The sequence below is a fragment of the Tinamus guttatus genome, unplaced genomic scaffold (genome assembly GCF_059628265.1).
Source record: "Tinamus guttatus ecotype Peru unplaced genomic scaffold, ASM5962826v1 Tinamus_guttatus_pri_ptg000227l, whole genome shotgun sequence".
In the NCBI taxonomy this organism is placed as follows: domain Eukaryota; kingdom Metazoa; phylum Chordata; class Aves; order Tinamiformes; family Tinamidae; genus Tinamus; species Tinamus guttatus.
The window spans coordinates 4888112-4912266 of record NW_028288761.1 but is presented as its reverse complement, the minus strand read 5'-3'; the positions used below and the strand labels follow the sequence as shown (position 1 = coordinate 4912266).

At 36.9% G+C, this 24155-nt stretch overlaps 1 protein-coding gene and 1 long non-coding RNA gene across 2 annotated transcripts in view; one reads left to right on the top strand and one right to left on the bottom strand.

Moving 5' to 3' along the window:
• LOC148594579 (uncharacterized) overlaps window positions 1-24155 on the top strand; it is a 576515-nt gene that overhangs the window by 121847 nt on the left and 430513 nt on the right. The gene's annotated exons all lie outside the window — the stretch shown is intronic.
• PLOD2 (procollagen-lysine,2-oxoglutarate 5-dioxygenase 2) overlaps window positions 17464-24155 on the bottom strand; it is a 49686-nt gene continuing 42994 nt past the window's right edge. Inside the window, exons 14-20 of the mRNA XM_088525582.1 lie at window positions 23397-23459; window positions 21686-21799; window positions 21211-21276; window positions 20703-20807; window positions 19669-19815; window positions 19325-19450; window positions 17464-17853 (exon numbers count right to left, since the gene is read on the bottom strand). Of these exons, the coding sequence (XP_088381708.1) occupies window positions 17698-17853; window positions 19325-19450; window positions 19669-19815; window positions 20703-20807; window positions 21211-21276; window positions 21686-21799; window positions 23397-23459 (777 nt within the window). The 3' untranslated portion in view covers window positions 17464-17697. The remainder of the gene's footprint in view (window positions 17854-19324; window positions 19451-19668; window positions 19816-20702; window positions 20808-21210; window positions 21277-21685; window positions 21800-23396; window positions 23460-24155) is intronic.

The following is a 24155-nucleotide window of genomic DNA, read 5'->3' as shown; positions in this document are numbered from 1 at the left end:
CACACATAAAAGTATTTTTATTCTTCCGCTTTAACAAACCAGATCGATTAACCTTTTGATATCTATATTTACGTTGCCGATAACAAATAGAGTAAGCATATCTGAAAAACAAAAGCAAAGCAAAAAAACCTCTACTTGTTTTTCTGGCAGGGCCGAGACGGCAAAACGCAAAGAATACAACTGTTAAGGACTGGATAAAGCAGTGTGAGCCCAACTGAGTAGGTCTGGGAGCCACATCACTTCCAGACTGTTTTTTTTTTTTTTCCAGAAAAGTATAATGCTTTGGAATTGTTTTCAAATGTGATTCTGATTCCCAAGCATGCAAAAAGGGCATTTGTGGATGAAGAATTATTATTTTTAGCTATTTATTTTTTAAGCCTTTGCAGATTGCTAGTTTCCCAAAATGCCAATCTACAGAGAGTTAATTTACTGGCTATATGAAACTGTATGCCTGCCTCTGGCAAAACTAGTAGTGATATACATCCAAACAATTACTTTTCTAATAAAATACTAGAAGGTATCCTCTACGTAGCAATCCATCATATAGTATGTTCTGTCAAAGCTTTTCTAGTATATGCCAATATAGTTTGGATGCTCACTCATTCCTGCTTTGAACATTGAAAAGATATTCTCTGCTTAAGGAACTATGGAATTTGGCACAGAATCTGTGCCTTGTTACAGATTCCAGGTTTTCACTTTCAAAAATACTTTTAGCTTATATTGCTGGGGAAAGAAAGCTTCCAAACTATACATTTTGTTTTGTTTGGCACCTTCATCAAGATCTCTTAGCATACCATTGAAGCTTTGACGTGTGTCCGGTGCTCCCGTGCTTTGCACAGATCTCCCATGCTCTGGCTTCCACACTTCTGCTAACAGGGATTCCTGCACATGCCACAGCTGCTGTTGGGTCTTTCCCTGCTCATTGCTCTGGTGTACTTCACTCCACTACCTGCAGAGAGAGAGAAAAATGCTTTATTTTTGTTAAGTTGACTGAAACCTTGAAAACATCACCTGGTCAAAAATGCAGAAGGTTTTGGAGCCCCTGGCTTCCACCATGCTGTATTTCCAGGCTCCCAGAATCTGGCTTAGCAATCAGGCTTCTCAGCCTCCCTCAAGATCTAGCTCCAGCTGTGATCTGAATTTATGGACTCTACAGATTATTGCAGAATGGGAGCTCTTCATGCAGCTACATTTGATATATTGCTTTGACAACTGAAAATCACCTGTGTTAAAACCATTATATCTCGTGCTTCTAAACTACTAAATTTCAAACGAGTATCATGTGTTCCATGGTCCCAGTCCACAATCCCTCTAACCTAGTCATTATTCACGCGCTCTCAGATAATTCCATTATTTCTAGCATCTATCAAACAATTATTTTTTTCTCAGAAAAATAGTTAATTAAAAATGCAGTTTTGGGAGAGAACTGCAAAGAAAAAACAGGTCTGCCTGACGTACGAGTTTGCCTTATTGTTCACACCACATATTTTCGTTGGCTACAGATGAAAAATGCAATTTAGGGCAATTACGAGTTAACCACATATACAACCTAACACAGAGTTGGTGTGAATGCAGGCCAGCACACCAATAAATATCTACAGTCTATAATATCTCTAAATTAACCAGTTTGTTTCAGTTAATTAATTCTTAAATTAGTAAACTGCACCTGTTTTGGCAAAACTTGTTAGATTCAGCTGCAGCTCAATGTTGCCCTCCTGTGGGCTGAAGAAAGGTGAAGCTGTGGTGTTTGTAAACATTCTCAGTTTTAAGAGAATTCAGAAGGTTGGCCCATTCCTTTCTGTCTATGGTAGAGTAACTGCAAGCGAGTTCCTGTGAATCTTGTCATCTCAGATGGCTGCTACATTTAGCTCAGTTTCCCAGATTTATTCACTTCTGGATTCCTCTGGCTGATGTAGACCAGATTTAACATCTCTATCCTATCTAACTAACCCTACTTTTTGTCACTGATACCTCTGCAACATCAAACTGTTCCTTCTCTTTTAGAAAGTCTGATCAGACAGTGAATTTGTTTTGTCCTTTGCCTCATGACAGTGTAGGGTGCGGTAAAACAGGATCCACAATACTGAGAACCCACAAGTAGAAAAAATTTTTGCTTCTAAGTCCATGAAGCCCTCTTAACCATGCTATAATTAAACTGTTCAGGAAACAACAACAACAACAACAACAAAATCTGCTATAATATTTAGCATGTTTATCATTCATTCCCCTGTTTCTGCACCAGGGATGAATTTGGAATAGAACTAAATTGTGAACCAGGGATGAACTGGTTAGGAAACCTAATTACATTATAATATTATAATTACTTTAGCAAAAACCTCATATTTAGAACTTAGTTATTGGTTGAAAAATAAATAGTTACTCTACCTTTTCTAACTCCCACCAGTCAAAGATAGGATGAAGGGCCAGATTTCCCACCAGCAAGAGGTAAAAGTGGTGAATTATGAAAGAGAGACAACACTTAAGGCCTGGGAATAAAGTAGTTGATTGCTTCTGGTCTGAAGCAGTAACCAGAAACTGAGATGAGAATACTTGAATTACGTTAAGAAAAAACTGTACTACTTTTCCTGTAGATGATGCACAGTGAGTAAAGAGAGCTGTGAGAAACACTTGGTATCTAAAGCATTTCTTGTTATTCAAGCTGCTAATTAAATCTCGCTGCATCAAAACTGCTACTTTTCTACCAGAACGTGATTGCTACTGTTGGCAAGACTGAATCTCAGAGACTCCACCAAGACCAAGCACTTGCAGCCGTAGGCAGAAATTAGTCTTCCCTTCCTGTGCACACCTCAGATCTACGCCAGGGTCATTAAAACCTGAGTAAGAGAAATGTTCACTTCCAGTTCACAAAGAGACACCGTCTTCTTTCTGAAGATTGTGTTCACAGCAACTGTGGAACAAACTTACGTCAAGCTCAGATCTTTTCCACGAAAGATGGAATGAATCCATAGCATTGTTGCAAACAAGTTAAATCCTTAGGAATTGAGTTTGCCTCTACATGTCGTCAAAATGAAAAAAAAAAAAAAAAAAAAAAAAAAAAAAGAAGAGCTGTGTAATCTCGAATTTGGTAAAAGATCAGCTCTGAATTCAAAAATGAACTTTGTGGCTGCCCCCTGCTAATAGGATAGGCCAACCCAAAATCTCAAATCCAAACACAACCTCAAACTGAGGAAGTTGAGATCAGACAACTGCAGCTTGGGTATGTGTCTACCAAGTCAAAGGCTTTCCTCTGGAAAAACAGAGCATTAATGCTCAAGTGACAATCCAAACGCAGACAAGAAAGAAGCACCAAGAAAACATCTGGAAACAATATTGGTAGGAAGAGAACATGGAGATGTGGCCAAGTGTTTAACTGCCAAAGAGTTAAAATATTAATTACAGGGACTTTTCCCTTTCTACATTCAAAAATCACCAACAGAACATCTGCATAGAATAAAGCACTACGAGAAAAGAGAAAGTACATACGTGAGTAGGGAATGAAGAAGAAACTGCTAGAAAAGTAACTATGTAGTAGCTAGGGAGAAGGCAGTTGCTTGGCATACAGTCAGTTAAGATCTACCCTAAAAAAATAGCATAACCAACATTTATGTACTTTTGTCTAATAAAACATGTGAGAGATCATTTTTCCGTGACAGTCATCAACTACATACTGAAAGCACTGGCAAACAAGCCTAATTTCTGAGATCTCAGTTGTCACAATGCGTCTGTTGATTAGTCATCAAGATAATGCAATAAGTTAAATTAATGAAAGCCACTGGAAACTTTTACATCAATATGTAGTATCCCGCGGCTGCCGAGAAATGGTATTTAAATGAATTCCAGAGACTGTCTGACAGAAAAAAAATGTTGAAGAGGAAGCAAATTTTTAAAGCAAGTCCTTGCACTTCCTGAAAAGGTAATTTCTCTAGTACTTTTTGGCTTAAGAGAAAAAAAAAAAAAGAAAGAAAAAGAAAAAGAAAAAGAAAAAGAAAAAGAAAAAGAAAAAGAAAAAGAAAAAGAAAAAGAAAAAGAAAAAGAAAAAGAAAAAGAAAAAGAAAAAGAAAAAGAAAAAGAAAAAGAAAAGAACCTACAGTCCACTCCCTTTTCTTTGGCTTCAAAATAAACATTGCTGCTTATGCCATGATGTCAGGTTCTTATACAAGCATTCCTTAAAGGCAGACTCCAAACATCAAGAAATGGACCGAGCTGTACCACAAACATTTGTGCTCTTCCACCAGAAAGAAAGTGAACACTTGGTTGTTTTGGGTTTTATTTTGTTTTTGCTGTAAAAAGAGCTGCACATTGCCAAGAGCGCCCATGGCGTGGTTCCTGTTCCTGTGCTAAGCTCACTCCCCCCTGCTCTGGGAACAGGAGGCTACTGGCCCTTCCTCCAACTCTGTCACTGCAGGCAGAGCACGTGGGGTCTCTGTCCTCGGGGAAGAGGTTTGGTACATGCCTTTGAGCTGAGGTTCTTCTGCAAGGGCTGCAAATAGAGCATGTGGGAGCCAACACCCCTCGCAAAAGTTAGGACACAGTGAAATCTGTTGTCCGTATGAGCTTGCTTCAGAGGCGCTAGCTCTGCTGCTGACAGCACTCCTAACCTACTGTCAAATTATATAATGGGGTAGAGGACAAATTACAGCCTCCTTCCAGCCCTGCTTTAACTGAGTTTCACAGGCCTTATTTTTCCTGAGAAAAACTTCAGCTGTAGCTCAGTTTTCCAGTTAAAAGCCACTTCCGAAAGTGTCTTCATCCAACTGACAATTCAAACAGAATATATTACATGTAGACATTTATTTGACCTTAAGAGCACCTTCCTCGATGGATACGTGGTTCCCATACCTCTAGGGAAGGAAACGAAAACTAAGCAAAGATGTGAAGAATTTGCAAAGCTGGATCTGATGAGTAAGCAGCTCCTTTATTAGCAGGCATGCAGCTCTTGATTTAGATGTTTCATTCACGCAGGGCTAAGGACATCTTTTCTGCATGACACTATAAATGTTGGCAATGACTAGAAAAAGCAACATGATATTTTTATTGTTGCTTCCTCATCTTGCCGTCTGAGACCAATGGAGATGAAGGAGCAATATAGGAAGTGTCTCCTCTTGTAGTGGTGGAGCAGTCCCTCCAGTCCTGACCTGCTCCTTCCTTCTCTGAGCAGACATGGTTGTCAGGGATAGCCGAACCACAAAAACAAACCTGTATCCCTGGTGACTTTCCGACAGCTGCCTGTGTACACGGAGTCTGCTTTGGATTTCTAAACTTTCCACCGACATGATGAAATCCTGTTCTATCCAAAACTGCTCCATACTTTCAAAATTATCTGGACTGTCAGTCCTGTATTCAACCCTGTCCAAGAATGATCTCGTAAGATAAACATAGCATGATTTACCGCGCTGAAAGCCTGGCCATGAGAGAAGAACAACGTGGGATAAACAGGGAGCCCAGTATCTCATTTGGCGACAATTAGAAGGTTGATATTTTTGCAAGAATGCTGATATGGGACACAAATGCAAGAAGATATACCTTTATATTTCTACTAACTCACTTTATTTTTAAAGAACGCTATTCTTTCCTATCTTATGAGTCTATTTTAATTTGACTCAATATAAGCAATCGCGTAAGTCCCTGTGTAATTAATATTTGCTCTATTTATATTATGGTTCTTATAGGAAAGAAGATTCTTAACCCTTTAAAGTTCATTAAGTCATTAGGGGAGTAAAACCTTAGCTAGTGACCAAACGAAATAAAGACTAACATTCGTAGGGTAATTAGGAATTTCTTTATTTTCTAGTTAATATTTAAAAAGCACTATTCCTACTTCCCAGATCTGGAATGAAAATCCTGCAGCATGAAAAGCCTGTGTGTGATTCAAAACCCTAAGTACTCAGATCATACTGATGAGAAAGTTATCTCTAATAAGAAACCAATTCTATGGTGGTATATTCTAGTCCATCCCAACAGTAAATTCAAATTCCAATCCAAAAAAAAGGCTTCCTTTGGCAATAAAATTGCATTGGAGCAATTGAACCTAGTGAACAGAAAATGTGTGAACTAGAGAGTGAAATCTTGGCCTTCTCACAGTCAGTGGCTCAAGATTTACTCCAGGGTCCTGTTAATTGTTAATAATGAGTATTTATAAGACATAAGAGCACAAGAATTTTACAGTTTTAAGATTCAAATAAATCATTTTTTCCATTTTGACTTTTTCATGATAGCTTACAGACCACATACTTAGCTAAGCCACTTACTAAAGCACAAGCGTCTCCATTTAACTTTTTCTTACTTGAGCAAAATAAGTGAGCAAACCCATCAGATTAGAGCTGATAAAAATGGTTCTGTCCATTAAAAACATTTATGTCAACATTTTCCTAAAGAAATGGTCTAATGTAAATATTTTTGAAACTCTCTGCTTTGCTTTACTTAGGTCTTAGAGGCTAAGTAAGATCCATATACATCACTAGTAAAAATATTTTACTTTGGTTTGATAAGAACTGGAGATACCAAAGCAAAACCACCCGGGTTTCAACTTACTTTTGGAACAGTAAGTGATTTCAAAGACACCATAATAAATTTTACTTTCAGTTCAGAGAAAAAAAAAAAAAAAAACAGTTAATCCCTCACATGTGAATAATTAGCAAAGAGGCTTGGAAAAGTGTCCCGATCTCCCAGCCACTCCAAGCCTACCATGTCCCCCACACTGAAAAGACAGTCAGCAACTAGTAAACCAATAAGCAAGTTACTTCCTTCTTCACATATTAGCACAGTCCTAAATGCTGTTTGCATTGAACAGCAGTATAGAAGTTGGAACCGCATTCAGACCAAGCAAGCGCCTAAATCACACGTATATGAGTGGCTTTGCATCAAGAGGGGAAGCAAAATGCTCCCTGCGGGCAATACGGGAGAGACGGGAAGAAGCTCTCTGGGGGCGTTGGACTGACTGGAGTTGCTTTTGGCTGCTACAGTCTGAGAGATTTTGGCTTCGAGCCAAAAGACATCTTTAGAAAGGAGCAGACTGGGGAGAGATCCCACACTCGACGGCTCATTGGGAAAGTTCCTCTCGCTCCTCGCTCTGCATGGAGCTGGCTGGGAGCTCCGTCTGGAATCCGCGGCACGTCCCTCCCCGCGCTCGTCCCGCAGCGCGGCGCAGGCCGCTGCGCACGGGCTGCCGGCGGAGGAGGCGGCATCGCTGACGCGCTCCTGGCCGCTCATTCATCCCGCTGGAGCTCCAGGCCAAGCAAACCCAGACTCCGGCAGCCTCTTCCCAGAGCCCTTGCCAAATGGTATGAACAAATCAGTATTCCTGAGCTGCAGTTTTCCTGTCTGCTTACAAAAGGCTTTGACGCATTGAAATGAAAGACTATATAATACTGCTTTATTAGCAGATGTCATTTCATCCTGTTGAGTTATACTTTGCAACTGCTACCTAAAATATGGGCATGCATGCATGGCCCATGCTTCCATGGGCATGTATACACTATTCAGAAAGTCTAAGTATTAAGAAAAATTGAACTTGAATTTTAATACTGTCTCTTCACTGTTTTGTTTGTATTCTTGCAGCTATTATCTCTATCCTAATTTCTAATACTAAGACCCTTTCCTCTTTAATAAACATCTGTAAAGTTTTATTTTGACCACAGGATGGCAGACAAAGTATGATGGCACTGCTTTATCTTCACTTTCTACTTTTCAGGGAAAAGGTGCATACATAAGTCAAAGCATTTTTTCTTTCAGGGTCTGTTTGCCCATGCTTTCAATAATCAGGCTAAATACCATGGCTTAGTACATTACTAAAGGGAGTTGATGAAATAGACATACCATGGAATTAAATTGAGAAAGATAATTCGCAAGATGTGCAGATGTGCAATTTGCAGGCATGGTCCATAAAAGGATTTCATTATTTTATAGTCCATACACAATGCTATTTTCATTGCATGAAAATTAAAAATACTGTTTTTTGTTTTGTTTTTTTTTGTTTAACAGAGCTTTTAAAACTACTTGCAAGAAATAACCATCAAAATAGTTAAGATTATATTGTTGTGATATATTAATTCAATATATATATACTCAGTCTAGGAGAATAAATAGCAAAGCTTAGCAGCCCTAAGGTTCTCACAGAAATATCCAAGACTTATTACCAAATTATAAACATTTCTTCTTACTATTATCATTCTTGGTTCAAGTTTAGTGAATTTATGAGATTTTTTAAAATAGTCTTCTGCCTCAACTTCTAGAGAAAATTAATAACAACCAACATTAAGCATCGCAGGGGGTTTTCTTTGAGCTTCATGCATTTAAACTTTGTCAAAGCACAGTATACTCCAAAATGGAGAGGGCAGCAGTTTAGTTATAATGCCTCTTCATATATTTTCCTGGCAGAAAGATAAATACAAACCTGGCATTGTGTAAACCAGCCAGTTCAAGTGACTGTAAGTTTTTCTACAATCTTGAACCTATTTACATTTTGAAAAGGTAAAGGGAAGTTTTATTTGGCTTTGGGTTTGAATACATTTACTTCTGAACCAAAAGAGAGATGGAAACAATGAGAGGAACTAGAGACTGCAAACCATGCATCAACCATGTATCAACTATGCTTCATATTTAAGTACTATTTATACTGCCAATGGTATTGGCTGGGTCTTTGGAGTGTTTTCTCTGTTTCTGTAACGCTTTACTACAAAGAAAAACATTTGTAATTCAAGATTTAGGAGATTGGAAAGCTAGCTGCAAAAAATGAATATTCTCTTTATCAAGACTCACTATACACAGAGGGCTACCAAAATGCTGTACTAAAGCCAAATGGAAATGCCAAAAGAAGCTCTTTATCTACAACCAGTTTCCAGGAATAGGGAGAAAAAAAAAAAAAAAAAAGGTTTAATAGAGTGGTAAAGAAGGACTGCAGACATTTCTGTAATCGCTTTACCAGGGGACCACAAGCATTTCAAAACATACTAGATTCAAGTAAGAAAATTGGCACAAGTTATGGCAAAACACCATATCTTAATATTCCCCTTGCACCATGAAACGTTCCACCATGCAACACACAGAAAGTAACATAGCAAAGACAAAAAGTAATGTACTAAATTCATTTAAAAGAGAAAGCATAACAAGAAATAAATATGTTAGCTAAAAAGGAAAATTCTCAAAGAATTCCTGAGTTGTCTCATGAATAATTGTCATTGTCAGCTGAAACACTGATGAAGTGACAAATGACAGCAGAAACACTGTTCATTACAGCCTGGCAACTAGATTGAAAGAAGGCAACATACATAATAGTTTTTTTTTGGTTCACTAATGGTATAACACATTAGGCAGGGATGGTCAGTTGGTTCTTTTCCACTGCCTTACACTTTTTTTCACTGCTATAAGACTGATTTCTTATGTGTGAAGATTTACTTGATCACTTGGTACCATTCAAAAAAAAAAAAAGTTTATTTTTTTCCTCATTATGAAAAACAGAACTGAAGCCCAAACCAATCTTTTCCAATAGTTTTTGTGAATCTGCAATCTTCATTAGCAAAAGGAAAATATTTTTATGATTAGTAATAAACACTCTTTTTACCTCAGAGATTTAAAAACGAAAAGATAAAAATCCAGTAAGGCTTGCTATGAAAAATTTTCATGAGCAAATGTGCTGTGGAAGACATTCAAATCCAAGAAAGCTTCCTTTGTTTTTCTCTTTAAAGTAAACAAGCAGCACTCCAAGATAGCAAACTCACACCAAGTCATCAGTTTGGAGATAAACACTTCAGAAGAGCAGCAGCAGAAACAGCACTTTCGCAAGTGGGGAAGATAAAATCCAACCTATATTTATAAAAATGTAAGTGACTACACAGTAGTATTACGCACAAATAAGAGTTATCTTATCTTCAGATTATGTGGTATGTACTAAATCTTAAAAGGATGAAGCCTTAGCACAAGTGAAATCAGTAGCTAAACCCTCCTTGCTTTCAGGAAGCCTTTTCTTTTTCTCTCTAATTTCTCTTAAGCTATCATTTTCCAATTACAGAGTTCCAAGCAACAGCTTGCACTCTTTCTTAGTCCGCCTTTAAGAAATATGGAATTCACATTGCTCCAGCACACACTGCTATATCCTTTGCTCTGAGCATCATGCTACAAGTTTTCCTGTTTGGATTAAAAGGGACAATGAGGACCAATCAAAGCAGGGTTAATTTAAATATTTAAAAACAAATGTTGAGAGATTGCAGAGAAGTATTCCTAGGTAGAGTTCATGAGCTGGAAAAGAATGGATAAACCAGGCTCTTACGACTTTTCCAAGCTATTAGATTTGGAAAGAATCCCTTGTCCACCAAGCAAAAATGGACCATTTGTATCACAGGAAACCAGCACATACAAAAGTGCAATGATTGATGCTTAAATTAATGTTCTCAATCTTTTTTAATCTGAACTCTTCTAATTAAAAAGGATTAGAGAAAATGTTTGGTAAACTTTTTTATTATTATTAAATAAGGAAAATACAGCTTCATAAGGCATTATGATTATTTCCTCCCTAAAACTGAAAACCAAACATCTTTATCTAAATCAAAGTTGATTTAAATTCTTAGAGAAACCCTTTATTTTCCATTTGTCTGAGAAGAAACTAAAATAGCCCAGGAAAAAAAAAATAGGACATCATAATAGGACATAGTTAATACTAAGATATCATTAAAAACATCACAAATTTAAGAGCCTGTGTTGCTGTCCCCAGCTTTAAATGATAAACACATTTTTAAGTTTAACTCCAAACACTGATATATATTTCAACATGTCTTCCTTTTTAAATCCATCTTAAACTTCATTCCTACATCCAAGCAAAGCAAGCCATTCAATATTTTAGGAAATCCATACAGATCTCCAGGATTGATCTTTGCTCAAATTGTATAGAAGGCTTTCAATAAAAACATTTTTCTACTGATCATCCATCAGTTTTGCATGCATTGGTGAAAGATCTTTGCCATTCAGTAGTATTTATACAAGTTTAAGTGAAGGGCAGCTTGTGTGAAGAGATTTTCAGTAGACCAAGGCTCCGTATCTACTGACTGCATTACTATTTCTTTTGGCCGAGACCTGAGGGACAACAATGTTGGCCACAAATTGCCTCGTGCAGAAACCTCGGGAGCAGAATGTTCTCATTCCAGCTTGCTCCATCACGCTTGCTTAGGGAAAGGGTAGTCAGGGCTTTCACTTCCGCGTGCATTGCGGGTACAAAGGGAGAACCAAAATTAGCAATGCAGTTTGACTGGTAAATCGGAAGCGTTCCAAACTTTCCCAAACTTAATAGAAATAAGAAGAGCTCCTCTATTTCCTTGCAAAGTACTGCCCAGACTTTGAAATTGCAGAACAGACCACAGGAGCAGCCACAAAACATCAGAATCCCATAAGCAGCAATGGTCAGAAGTAGGGCAAGAGTACAACACCACAGGGTCTAATACAACAAAACTGTGCCCAGGCAGCGCAATGGGTGGTTCAGGGATGTGGGTTGACCACCTTCCGTGGGCTTCTCTCTGAAGTGGGCCACACTGCTCCAGTAAACTTAAAAAATCTACATTTGAATTCTGCCTTGTGTGGACAAGTACCCCTCATTCAATGGTTCTTCCAATAAATAGCTGCTCCCCTCCCCTATGCTTGAAATTTAACAGGTTCCAGCATATCCCCCTCAACCTGTTGTCCTCAACATAAAATAATCCCATCAGTTTTACAGAAAGTAAATTTACTGGCAGTTTAAGTATAAATCTTTTGCAAAGTTAATATAAACCTTTTGGTACTTCCAGGCAAAGGACATTTTGAAGCTATGTGTGCAAACCTGCTCTAGATGCAGTCAGGGAAATTGTCACTTTAATTCAAGTTCAGTGACTTGAATGAAAAGCAGTCAGTTTAAATCACCATATGAAATACTTTGAAGAATGTTTGTATCTGCTTTTCTGTTTAATTTTTTTTGAATGATAGAGAATAACTTGTTTGCTGTATACTTTCATGCCAGGTATAAGGCTTGTTGCCCTTAGAGCTGCTTGGTCTTGTATGGAGCAGGACTTCTCAGCTAAGAAGTGATGAATAGGTTAGAAGTCTGGCCTTATATTTGAAGAGCTATATTTTATGATATCATACATAATTTTGGTTGGACATGGATGTGTGCATAAAAAGAGCCTTTCAGGAAGAAAGCCTACAGCCAGGAGCCTTTCCCGTTCATTTTTTAGAATTACTTTAAAATAAAGTTAAATTTGGCAAACAAAAATAGGCTGCGGTATTTTGATGACATTCCTAAAGTGACTCCGCGGGTTTCTGGTCATAAAACATTTCACTTAGGGTGTAGTTCTGATGCCTTAATGGCTGCAAAATTTTCCTCTTCTCTGCAGTAGAACCGTTTCTTTATGAGCTTCTGCTTCCCAGCTTTTGAATGGTACTCTAGCTCCATAATATTTTTTTGTTCCTTTGTCCAGGAAGTAGATAAGAATGGGACCAACTTGCCCAGAACAGCTCCCTTTACTTGCTTAAACAACATTTCAAGAACATCTGCATGTGTGTTTTTGGAACACGCTCATATCTCCTATTCAATCTTCCATGTCTATAATGGAAGAACTACATGTAAGCTAGGTCTACCTAATGAGGAAAAAAATCCAGCATTTATCTTATCTTCTGGTTCAAATAAAGAGGATCTCATCTTCCTACTTCTGCCATGAACTTATAATATTATTGATAATTTATGATAGTTCCTATTCCCTTTGCATCCATGATATTTAGAGGGGAGGGAATAGTACAATAAGAAAAAAAAATATTTTCATGTTCTGTTGAGAAACATGTGTCAGTGATGTCCTCAATATATATTAACTCACTGTTTCTGATGCTAAAGCATCTTTCACTATCACGTAAGAAAGAGATAAATTTTACATTTCAAAAACAATTTAAAATGAGTGCTGCCTTCCCTAGCCCTGACTGAGTATATGCACAGGTAGGCTGCCATCCATGCTATCGTTTTGTTCTAATTGGATATCTGCTATCAGGCAAACAGGAGACACAAAGGGAATATGGTTTGGACAGAAAGCAACATGAGTGCATACACCTGACTGATGAGGGGATGGACAAAGTCATCTAAGAGAACAAAGATTTTCATACTTCAAATGGCCAGAGCTCTATCCTGGCTGATTAATGCCTCTGACTGAAGTACAAAAATTAGGAAACTTATCTTATTGCAAGTAATGCTATAAAGAGCTCCACTCCGAAAGAGTATGAAATGAATTTTTAAGGCACAACAGTGTTTCACCTTGTACGCCTGCGCGTTTTATATGGTATGTTTTAAATAAAGATGAAACATTTCAAATAGCTCATGTTTGCTGATGAATCAGAGTTTAAAAAAGCAACTCAGAGAAGACCAGTCTCAAAATTTGTCTGTGTCAGCAATTCCAGCAGTTCATTGTGCACCAACCCACGCACCATTAAGATTATCCAGTATTTCAGAAGATAAAAAGAGATAGAAGATAAAAAATGAGTTTTAGTTATTTGTGCCTAAATCTCTACAGCTTTAAGTTTTTGTTCATTGTTCCTATGTTATGCTGGTGAACACGCTTTAAAAAACTGTAATGTCCTTGTACCTTTGGGACATTAACTTTGGGACATAACATCTCTTACAGAAATACCTTCAGGTATTGCTGAGTCCAAGTAGTTAGATGTCTACAGACAGGGGGAAATCACATCTTCATAAGCTCAGAGACTTCCTAGAATTCAAGAGCTAAAATACCCGGAGACTTCATCCTTACAAAGCACAGTCAGTTTTCTCCAAGATCTTTATATGTGTCAGGTCTCCAGGGAGCCACTAAACCAGCTCCAACTGCAGTGTTGAAACAAAACTCCTCTGTAATCTCTGTGCTGAAAACAGCCAGGGCTCAGAACCGAATAAGATGGTCTCTCAGTACACTCACTGACTCCATCTCTCCTTTCTGCTAAGATGATAGAGATTTCCCTAAGAAGATGGAGAAAGGTATCTCCTTCCAATATTAACAACAGAGGTTGGATGCATTCTTGCAGAATAAGATATTGCCACTGCCAGTCACAAAGGCACTTTAAGCAACTGAGACTTGAGCAATGGTTCTAGTCCTGCTGCTCTGCTACATGGAGAGGAGTATTTATTTTCCTTAATTGGAAGAAAATGATTTTCTAATTTAAAAATGGAAGTTAGCACTATAAAAACAAAGATTTTTTTAAAAAGTAAAATTGCAGAATTTCACATTTCACCAATGGAGGAATGCATATATTGAAAGATAGAAACATAAGTCAGAAGAAAATTTAAAATATTAAGTTTAAAGCATTAGCTGTGCCTACTTTGAAGAATAGGCCTTGATATCTTAAAGCATTGTAGAATATCTCATGGGTTTTAAGTATGGATCTAACTGCCATTCCAGATGAAGCTATGAAAATGCAACATTTTCATGCCCAGATTGTCCTAAATCAGATGTTAGTATGAGAAAGTAGTTTATACTAAATATGGTCTGCTTTCTTCTTCCTCTCTTGTCCCATCCTCCCCTTCCATTCCCTCAAAAAGGAAGGAAACAAAGTGGTACAAAGCCATTAGTATTTGAACAGCTCTCTTCACATTTGACTAAAATTCTCAGAAATAAAAATATTCTGCTTTCAAGCTAGATGACAAATTCCTGAATAAATCACCACATGACTTCATACATGAAGAGATCCAACAATTGCAAACCAGAAGCAGGAGCACGGGCAGGCACAGAAAGGACAGTACTCAAGACTCAAAAACACAAAGACTTTAGAGGAAAATCTTCTCCACTACCTACCTGGCACAGAATTTCTCCAACGTGCTCCCTGTGGCATTACTGTCCATCACACAGAGCAAACTTTCAACTCTGCAACTTCCACATTCACAGTGACATTGGAGGCTGTAATTAAGTCAAGTGAAATCCTACCTTTGAACTGATGCCTCCAAGTACCTTGGCTACATTTCATCTGGTTAGATTATCTCAGAGGATTCTTGTATGAGACAACTCCATAGGATATTGCCTGAACATTGCTTAGGAGTGTTAGAGAGGCAGAGTTTTCTATGAATATGAAAAATAGAGGAAGGGAAAAATAAATAAACAAAAACATTCCACATTCCAAAACTACACTTTGCTGCTAAAAAAAAAAAAAAAAAAAAAAAGGAATTTTCTCCCTCCCATATTCTGCTCTCCCTCCCCTTATCCAAACCACTAAATGTCAGATTCAATTATTTACCAGTGGAAAAAAAAATAAAGGTAGGTGAAAGCAAAAGAGATCAGATATTTTATAAGTGTCTTATTTGTTGCAGAGCACCATTATGTCCTTGTACTCCTACAGTCTCACATACACTGGTGAAATTAAGGCTACTACCCTTCCTCCAGATGAATTTATCTTCTACAGCCAAAATCTAGTTTGGTTAGAGGACTCTTTTTTTTTTTTTTTTGAATTTCATTTAGAATTACTGAAAATTAAATAAATTTCCCACAGTGGCAATTCTGTTTAGCCTGTATGGACACTAGCAGTACAGTAAAGCTTTCAGAAGTGATTCAGGTGAACTATTCAAAACAAATTTTTTTTCTGGTATCTGTCAATGTCTGAGGAGTGAATGAGGCTCTGTTGCTCACTGTGTGCACTGCCACCTACCCGACAGGGAACTGTTAACATTGGCAAATGATTCATGAAAAGAAATACAACAAGAAGCTTTTCTTAATGTGGACCGCAGCCTGGCAAACATTTTCATCTCCAAGAAACATGCAGCACATTAAAACATACCATTAGAGAGGACAGAGTGAAATTAATAAACGTAAACATGGAAATCTAGCAGTACATAAAGCCGTAAATGTTGAGAGAAAAAACAAAAAGCGATGCAGAAGCAAAAAACATGCAAATAGCCTACAAACTGAACAAGAAATTATGTGCTTTCATCAGCAGTAACATTTGCTAAAGCACGGGCAGAAAAGGGAAGGGGCTGCCCAGACACGAAACTCCCCAGGACTTGGCTGTTTCAAACATGGAAATAAAAATCAGGAGATTAATTTATCAGTTTGACAATTCTAACCTGAAATGGAGAAGAGTTGACAGAGTAAAGAAAAATTGAAGGAAAAATAATATATTGAGAAAAGCCATTCCTTCCCAAACCAGCCCACTTCATCAGAAGTACTACATTAATGTATTTGCTTTAAAGTATTTGCTTCAGCATGACTTTAAGCCCAGTTATTCCCCAAGCTCGAAACAACAGAACAAGGAAATAAGCAGACTTGCTTCTCTGGAATAAAAATAATTTGCAAATACTTCCACCATCTTTTCAGCTCTGAATAAAGCTTCTGTTTAGGAAAAGCAATTTAAAGTTTCTTCGAATAAATGCAGGTGGAAAGTGATCTCCTGTTCAGAGGACCAAAATCCCTCTGCTATCTGCAAATGAAAGGCTGGCACAGAGGAGGAAAACCATGGCTGCCCCTTCCGTGTGCATCTCTAACACAAGGCACAAGTTCTGGGACATAGGCACAAATTCACAAAAGAAAATTTCTACAGCTAACTCAAATAAGGTGAAACATGATAACACAAAGAGCAGTCAAAATATATTTACGTTTCCTTTTAAAATTATTATTTTAGTAAATATAATCTAAGGAAAACAACAAAATGCAAAAAGAAAAAAAAATCCACCTAAGGCAATCAAAGTAAAACCTGTTGTATTAACTTAAAATTACCCTTTATTTTTCACAAATTTTTCCAACACATTGTGCATTTTGGCACAGTTGAATGAGTTTGTTTCCTTCAAGTTTCTTTAAATTACAGACAGTAGATACAGTAAGAATCTTCTTAAACTTATTTCTTTAAAGTTGAAACCCTTAGCTTTAAAAGAGAGATTTCCACAATTTCATTTTCCTGATACACAATTCAAGTAAATTTAAATAAGAATAGAAAGTTGTCTTTATAAAACAACCTGATATTAAAATTTACCAGTGTTCTGAAAATAAACAGATTTCCAGTATCGGTTGGGTGCAATTACATATTTAGAAAAATAACTCATTTAAAGGACACTTGGTGAAAAAAACGTGTTTTTAAGAGGATGAATTCTTAAAACAAATTATAAAACATTTTTTCTTAGCTAAAATATATAATCAATAGTCCATCTCTGCAATTAATTTATTTTTCCTCTAAAGTGGCATTTTCAGTATTTAGAATGAATTAAGGAGAAAGCCTACCAAGATGTTCTGTTAAGTATATACCAGAAAATGGAATTATTGCTTAACCCCAACAGCTGCATAAGAGATTCACTTGATAGTGTTTTACGATGTGGTTTTTTTAAATGGCTGTTACCAAAGATACACACCACACAACTTTAGCTGTGTTACTTTACTGAATAAAAACCACAATAACTTTTTCAAATAGTCTTGTATCTAGGATTTTCTTGTAACAACGAAATGGATCTATTATAAAATGCTTTTTCTTCTTTATCCATTCTTCGAGACAGCAGAATGGAAAAATAAGCAGGATACATTTATTTAGTGACTCAAGGCTCAGAGCAGATCTTGAAAAATCTCCAACAATTTAAAAGCATTTTTCCTTCCCCACCCCCCACATTCTTTAGCCCAAAGTATTCTTGATATTTAGGAGTAGTTACTTTCAGCATCGTCTTCTGGAAGAAAACTATAAATAAATGTTTTTGTAAGGAATCAAACACTGGCACTGAAGAGGGCAAAAAAAAAAAAATTAAGGATCAATAAATGATACTGCAATGTATCTTGTGCCATTTAAGATAGGAAGTCCTTCATGTAAATGAGTCAGTCTTCCGGGGTGCATGAAACTCCATCCTTTCCTGGGGGACTCAATGGAACAGTTGTACCTAAGAAATTTGCATCCACCTCCCTGTAACAAAAGATTAAAAGCATCTTTTACTTTCCATTGTACTTGAATAGGTTCCCTTACATTTATTCACAACTTAAAATATTTTGCTATTATTAAAGAGTTGTTAACAATAAGTTGTACTACCCATGCTAACAAGATTCCATCTTCAAAGCAATATGTAGCAGACATCCATTTACACTAACAGAGATTTCACCTCATCTTACTTTAGTATTCTCTGTATAACAATTCGTTCAAGCAGCAATTCTGACATATATTATTGAACAGCCCTTTGGCACCAGAGAGAGAGTAACAAACCATGTTTATAGATACTGTTCCAAGACAGCAGCTTTACCTAGGGCAACATTTAATTAAATATTAAATGTGTTCCTAGCTGTATTTCCTAATAGAAACAGTATTTTCGAAACAAAGAGGTTTGGGGAACATACTTATGGGTGTTAAATATGAATGTGAAAAACAGGAGATTCCCCTATACACAAAGCAGATCAAGCTTCTCTACTAGTCAAGGCTGGATATTACTTCTGCCATCCTTTCTATCTCCATATTCTGCTGTTAAATTGTTCAAATAAAACCCGAAAGCAGGAAATAGAATCGTAGAATTGTTAATGTTGGAAGGGACCTTTAGATGTCATGCAGTCCAACTCCCCTGCACACGCAGGGTCACCTAGAGCACGTGGCACAGGTGTGTGTCCAAGCGGGTTTTGAAGATCTCCAGAGAAGGAGACTGCACAGCCTCTCCAGGCAGCCTGTTCCAGCGCTCTGTCACTCTCACTGTCAAGAATTTTTTCCTTAAGTTCCTGTGGAACTTTTGGTGTTTCAGTTTGTGGCCATCACCTCTTACCCTATCACTGGCCACCACTGAAAAGAGGCTGGCCCCATCCTCCTCTCTCCCTCCCTTAAGGTATTTATACATGCTGATTAACAAGATGAAGTAAGATCAATAAGATGAATAAATAAGATGAAATGAAAAGATGTGAATATATATATATATGTATATATATATATGTATACTGAGTATTTTTTCTGTGGCTGAACTAAAGCAGGAGTCAGTTAAAAAAAAAAAAAAAAAAAGATAAGAAAGAAGCCACTGCAGTCAACTTAGAACCATATAAAATAATTTTAAAAAGGCTGTTTCTCACAAAACAAAGATGAAGCACTTCTAAAATGTCAAAAAGTGAAAAAGTTTCTATGTCCAGAAGTTTTCCTTTCATACTCAGTCCACCACCACCTTTGGCTTCCGCTGCAATGATGTGCCTAATCCAGTGTGATTGCATCAATAGTTTTGAACTCCGAAACTGAGGAAATTTAATAACTGTGAAAGAGATGCAGCAATAATATAGTTCGATCTCTACTGAGCATCTTTTCCACTTCCACATAGCTTTTAAGTATATCCGTTCGAGGCCTAGTGTGGAAACAACTGTTAGACACTCAAAAACAATAACATTTGATTGCAATAAGTATGTTTCAGACTTACTTGAAAATCTTCTCCTACTTTGTTGAGGGCAATGTTGATTGTGAATGTAGAGGAGTCATGATGAGGTCTGAGTGAGCGTTGTCGGTCAGGACTGTATTTTACAACAAAATTCAGTAAAGCAAACCCCTGAAACAAAATATGCAATCAGACTCCAACACATGAACTTCCAAGTAACATTTGAAGGTTTTGTTCATCAGTGCTGATTTATCAAAGCAACATTTATTTGCAGTTATTGGTATGTTGCATGCAAATTCACCAAGCCAACAGGAGAGGATATAATTGCTAAAATTCTCGGAATTAATCATTCCACACAGTAATTGCTTACAATACTTTTAAACACATACCTTTGTATAATAGCCAGCAAAAACCTTTAGTGTTACTGGGGCAATGAACTCTCTTATGAAATGCAGCCATTCATTATCTAGTCCAATTTGCTTCATATGAATATCATCAGTTGGGACATTTTCATAACCTCCAGAAATACGGCTGTCCTAATGAAAACACCATAAATAGCCTTGAAATATGAGCATGAGATGCTTCTGACACTTCTACACACGCTTGCTTGAAATCTGCAGAGTCACAAAGCTACAAGGGAACACTGCCCCAGTGGGCACATCTGAGCTAGCTGCACATTAATCTCACAGCTATCTGCTTCAGGAGAAAAAAAAAAGGCCAGAGTAACAAGGAAGGAATAGAAACTGGAAAATTTTAGAAAGGTGAGTCAATATTTGCATATGTTGTTCATATATAAGGCTTATCTTCTTAAACTCCTAAGTTAGATAAATGTTTTAATGAATGCAATGTAAAAAGAGGCAAGCAAACTCAGGATTATCTGGTCATCAGAACACGAGCCTCCAGTTGTCATGGCAAAAAGGAAGATAAAAATATGTTAGAAAAGTCTTTTTGGAGGCTCCTCCCCATGGTGAAGTGGTGACAGCTGCAATTTATCTCATTTCCAGGACTCAGGGTTTGTGAATATGACAAATCTTCCTGTTTGAACAGTTAACAAAGAATTTGAACTTTGTGCAAATACAACAAAATAGCTCATTATGTTTATGAGAGGGACAAATTTGACAAAGCAGTACTTAAGAGATAAAAGAGTAGAACTTCCCTAAACAACAACGAATATTTATCTGCTGTGGATCTGTAGTGCTATAAGCATCTGCCCTGCTGTTAGCATCCAAATTTGCTAGTTTAAGGTTAACTGATGAATATCTCCAAATCTGCAGAACAGAAAGTTATGTGGCAGACAAAATAAAGCACTTTATATTGAAGGCCTCTGTCTTAGGTCATTAGCAATTGCTGGAATGTTGGAATTGTGCAGTAGGACTTCCTAGCATAAGTTTACTCTCTTTTGTTTATATAAGGTAACACTTACTTGGTGTTTTCCACCAGACCATTGTCCAAAATGTTCCATTTCTTCTACCAATTCATCACAGGCAGTCTCAGAAAATATTGGAAACCAAAACACATCTGGACAGGGCTATTAAAAAAACAAAAACAAAAAATCTACATTCATTTCTTTTAATAAGATTAAGTTATCATTGATATATTTTTTCAGCTGCTAAAAAGGCTCATGCCAAGGACCTCTTCACTGTTCTGTGTCACTAAAGAATATCATTAATTCTCTCCTGAGTCATATTCCAGACACATCTAAATAATTAAATTTACTCTTGATCCACAGCATCTTGTGGCTGGAAATACATTTTGGACTTCTCTCACCCTATTTTCAGAAGAGTAGAATAGATAGCTCTGCTCCAAAACCTCACAAGGTGCAAACCCACAAACCAGAACAGCATTGCTGTATGCCAATTTACTATCAGTTCGTCCCACAAATTATACAAGACAATTAGTCTTTGTCTTTCTCTAGCAATACTTAAACCTACCTGTTCTACTATATTATCAGTGAAGATCTTGGAATAGTTGGGATTTATATAGGTTTCCTTCCAGTCCTGAAAAAGATAATTTTGATATATTAAAGACTCACTTGTTCCACTTAATAACGATACTAAAATAAATTCACATTCTGTTCATTTGCTCAAGTGAAAGCATGAGAAAACTAAACATTTCTCATATCTGGAAATGAACTGGATCCCACCATCTCAAAAGCCCAAGACCTGTTGCATATCTGGGCTATATCTCCAACACGCTACTCAGGTCATCAGTTGGTTTGCAGGTATGATGCACTGTTATCCACTTAAGTGGGTGGTGCAGAACAACTTGCAGTATATGATCAATACTTAGTGCATAATAAAAACATAGGTTTTTATAGCATTTCCTGGAAAAAAACCTAAATCCTCTACAACACAAACTTAAACATAGGTTGTAAAATAAAATAATTCCTTCATGAACGATGCCTACCACAGGATTTTCAAATATCTGCCAGAGGTCATTGTTGTAATGGGAGGTATTGTAATTGGCTGTAGAAATAAGTCTTCCAAATTCATGTCTGTTGGTAATGTACATGAAAACTCCCTATACCAAACAGAAGAAAATGTCATTAGAAAAATTGTCTATTTCAAAGAAGTCTGTGCGTTCATTTATGCCTGCACTTGTTCTCAAAGATCATACAGTTTTACATATACATTTACATACACATTAATTAAGTTTTTCATTTTTACTTCTGAGTATCTTAGATCTTGAAATGATTGATTGTGATGAGTCTAGTACTAGTGCTTTTTAAAAATATATTTATAAACACTTGCCTGAATTCATTTTCTAATCAAATGAAACATATATGTTGCTCATAAAAAAAAAAAAAACACCTATGTTTATAGAAAGGAAAAAACATCCCATCCCACTCCCACAATAAAAGCTAAAGCAGAACACACAGAGTATTTAAGATACTGGAAGTACTAGTTCTCTTACTGAAAACAATCATAAAGCAAGTGATCATCTAAAGATTCATTTCTGATCAAATACTAAAAGAATGAGCTAAAAGAGAAAGGGCTAATGGAAATCAGAACAAGAAATATATTTCAGAGTAGTAATTGCATGATCCTTCTGGCAAATCGGCCTGAAATAAAAAGATATTGGCAAATACAACACACAATATGATTCAGATCAAGGTACAAAACAGCTGAGTACTTTAATTGGGCTCCTCCAAGAAGATATTGCAAAATATGTGCAGAATATTAAGTGCGCTGTCATCCTGCTCTATTAACAAGCTAGTAATAGAAGAAATTAAAATAACTCTTTATTAGAAATAATAATAATAAATACTTTATTTTTAAAGAAGAAATTTAGTTTTTTCTTATTTTACTGTTTTTCAGACCAAAACCTCGTTTTAGAATTGTTTGCCACTTTTAGATTTGCAGCAAATAAAGGCATTCCCATTTGGGTATTTTGTTACTTCTATATGTGTTTCTGTCTGAAAAAGAGTTAAATTGTCAGAATGATAATGATTATGTTAAACATGTGCCCATTTTTGGGTTCTTACCAAATCACTAAGTAGCTGCAGCAGAAGAATAAGGAGGGTCCAGGAGAAGAAAAACAGCTTTAAATGACACTGATTTCACACCTGTCTTATGTGGCCATGGGGTTTGATTTACCTGCTAGTGATTTGAGTTTTTTTCTGATTTTGTATCATTGTGAGTCTTGAAAAGGTTGGGGGAAAATCCAGCTGTACAAAAATTCCTTTGAAGAGTTTATCCCCTTGAAAAATATGCCAGAACATTTGGGATAAATCAATGTACTTGGAGTGAGAAGCAACTTTGCCACACACGTGATCAGAGTTTACAGCCAAGGCTCCCCTCCTTCCTTCCTTGGACTGCTGAACCAAATTTAGCTACTGATGCACAGATCAATGGATGCTTATGCTGACATGTTTCTAATGGACCTGGACTTGGGAAGCACCAAGAAACCTCCTTGGGGGAACGACAGGCATCTCTAAAGTCTTGAGCTGGTTAAGAAGAATGTGTTCCTGGTGAAAGCCTGAACCTTAGAAGACTGAAGAGAAAGCTAGAGCAGTATTTTACTGAGAGCAAGTTGACAGAGGAGAAGGATCTTCCCGTGGAAAAATAATACTCCATGTAATAACAACTAATGAATAAAAAAAAAATTAAAGCAACACCTTTGGGGGTCTGAGCATATGGAATGTTTCCGAAGAAGGGGAGTCTTTTTCCCTTTGTAAAGTCTAAAATGAAGGAGAATCATCACATCAGTTGACTGATACAAAGTTTCTTTCTCTTTGTCCAAGTACTATTAGATCTCCACAGTTACGTTAGGGAAGTAGCAGCCTTTGACCAAAAGCTGATATGCCTTTACAGACAACATGCATCTCCAAGCAAAGCTCATAATGTACATGTCAAAGCTGTTTCCACCAGCCCCTCCTTATCTGCTGCAATACAAAAACAAGCAAGTACCAGACCGTCTCGCAGCACAGACTGAGAAAGAGGAAAAGAGAAGGCAACTTTCCGATGAGCCAGAGTCGGATTAGTTTAACGAGCACACGGGAAGCGCAGGTTTGCAATAACTGATGCTGCAAAGGTTTAAAAACAAGAGGCTTTGGACTGGGATGTTCCGAAGAACCAGCACAAACAAAGGAAATCATGCCTTGTTATGAGGGAATAAAAAAATTAATACTTGCCAACTTTTCTTGTTCAATTCAGCATAATTATTTTTCAATGCTATAGTGTCTGGAAATAGGTCTGGTTTAGCTCTTATTTGTTTCTGTGCTGAAACTAGTGTAGATATCAGTAGAAATCTGGATTTACATATTCATATTTTTAGAGTACAAATACGTTTTCTCTTATTACTTACAGCTTAATGCAAGTAACAAAAACTTCTAATCAATTAAAATTGTATCTAGAAAACTAAGGAATCCACACCC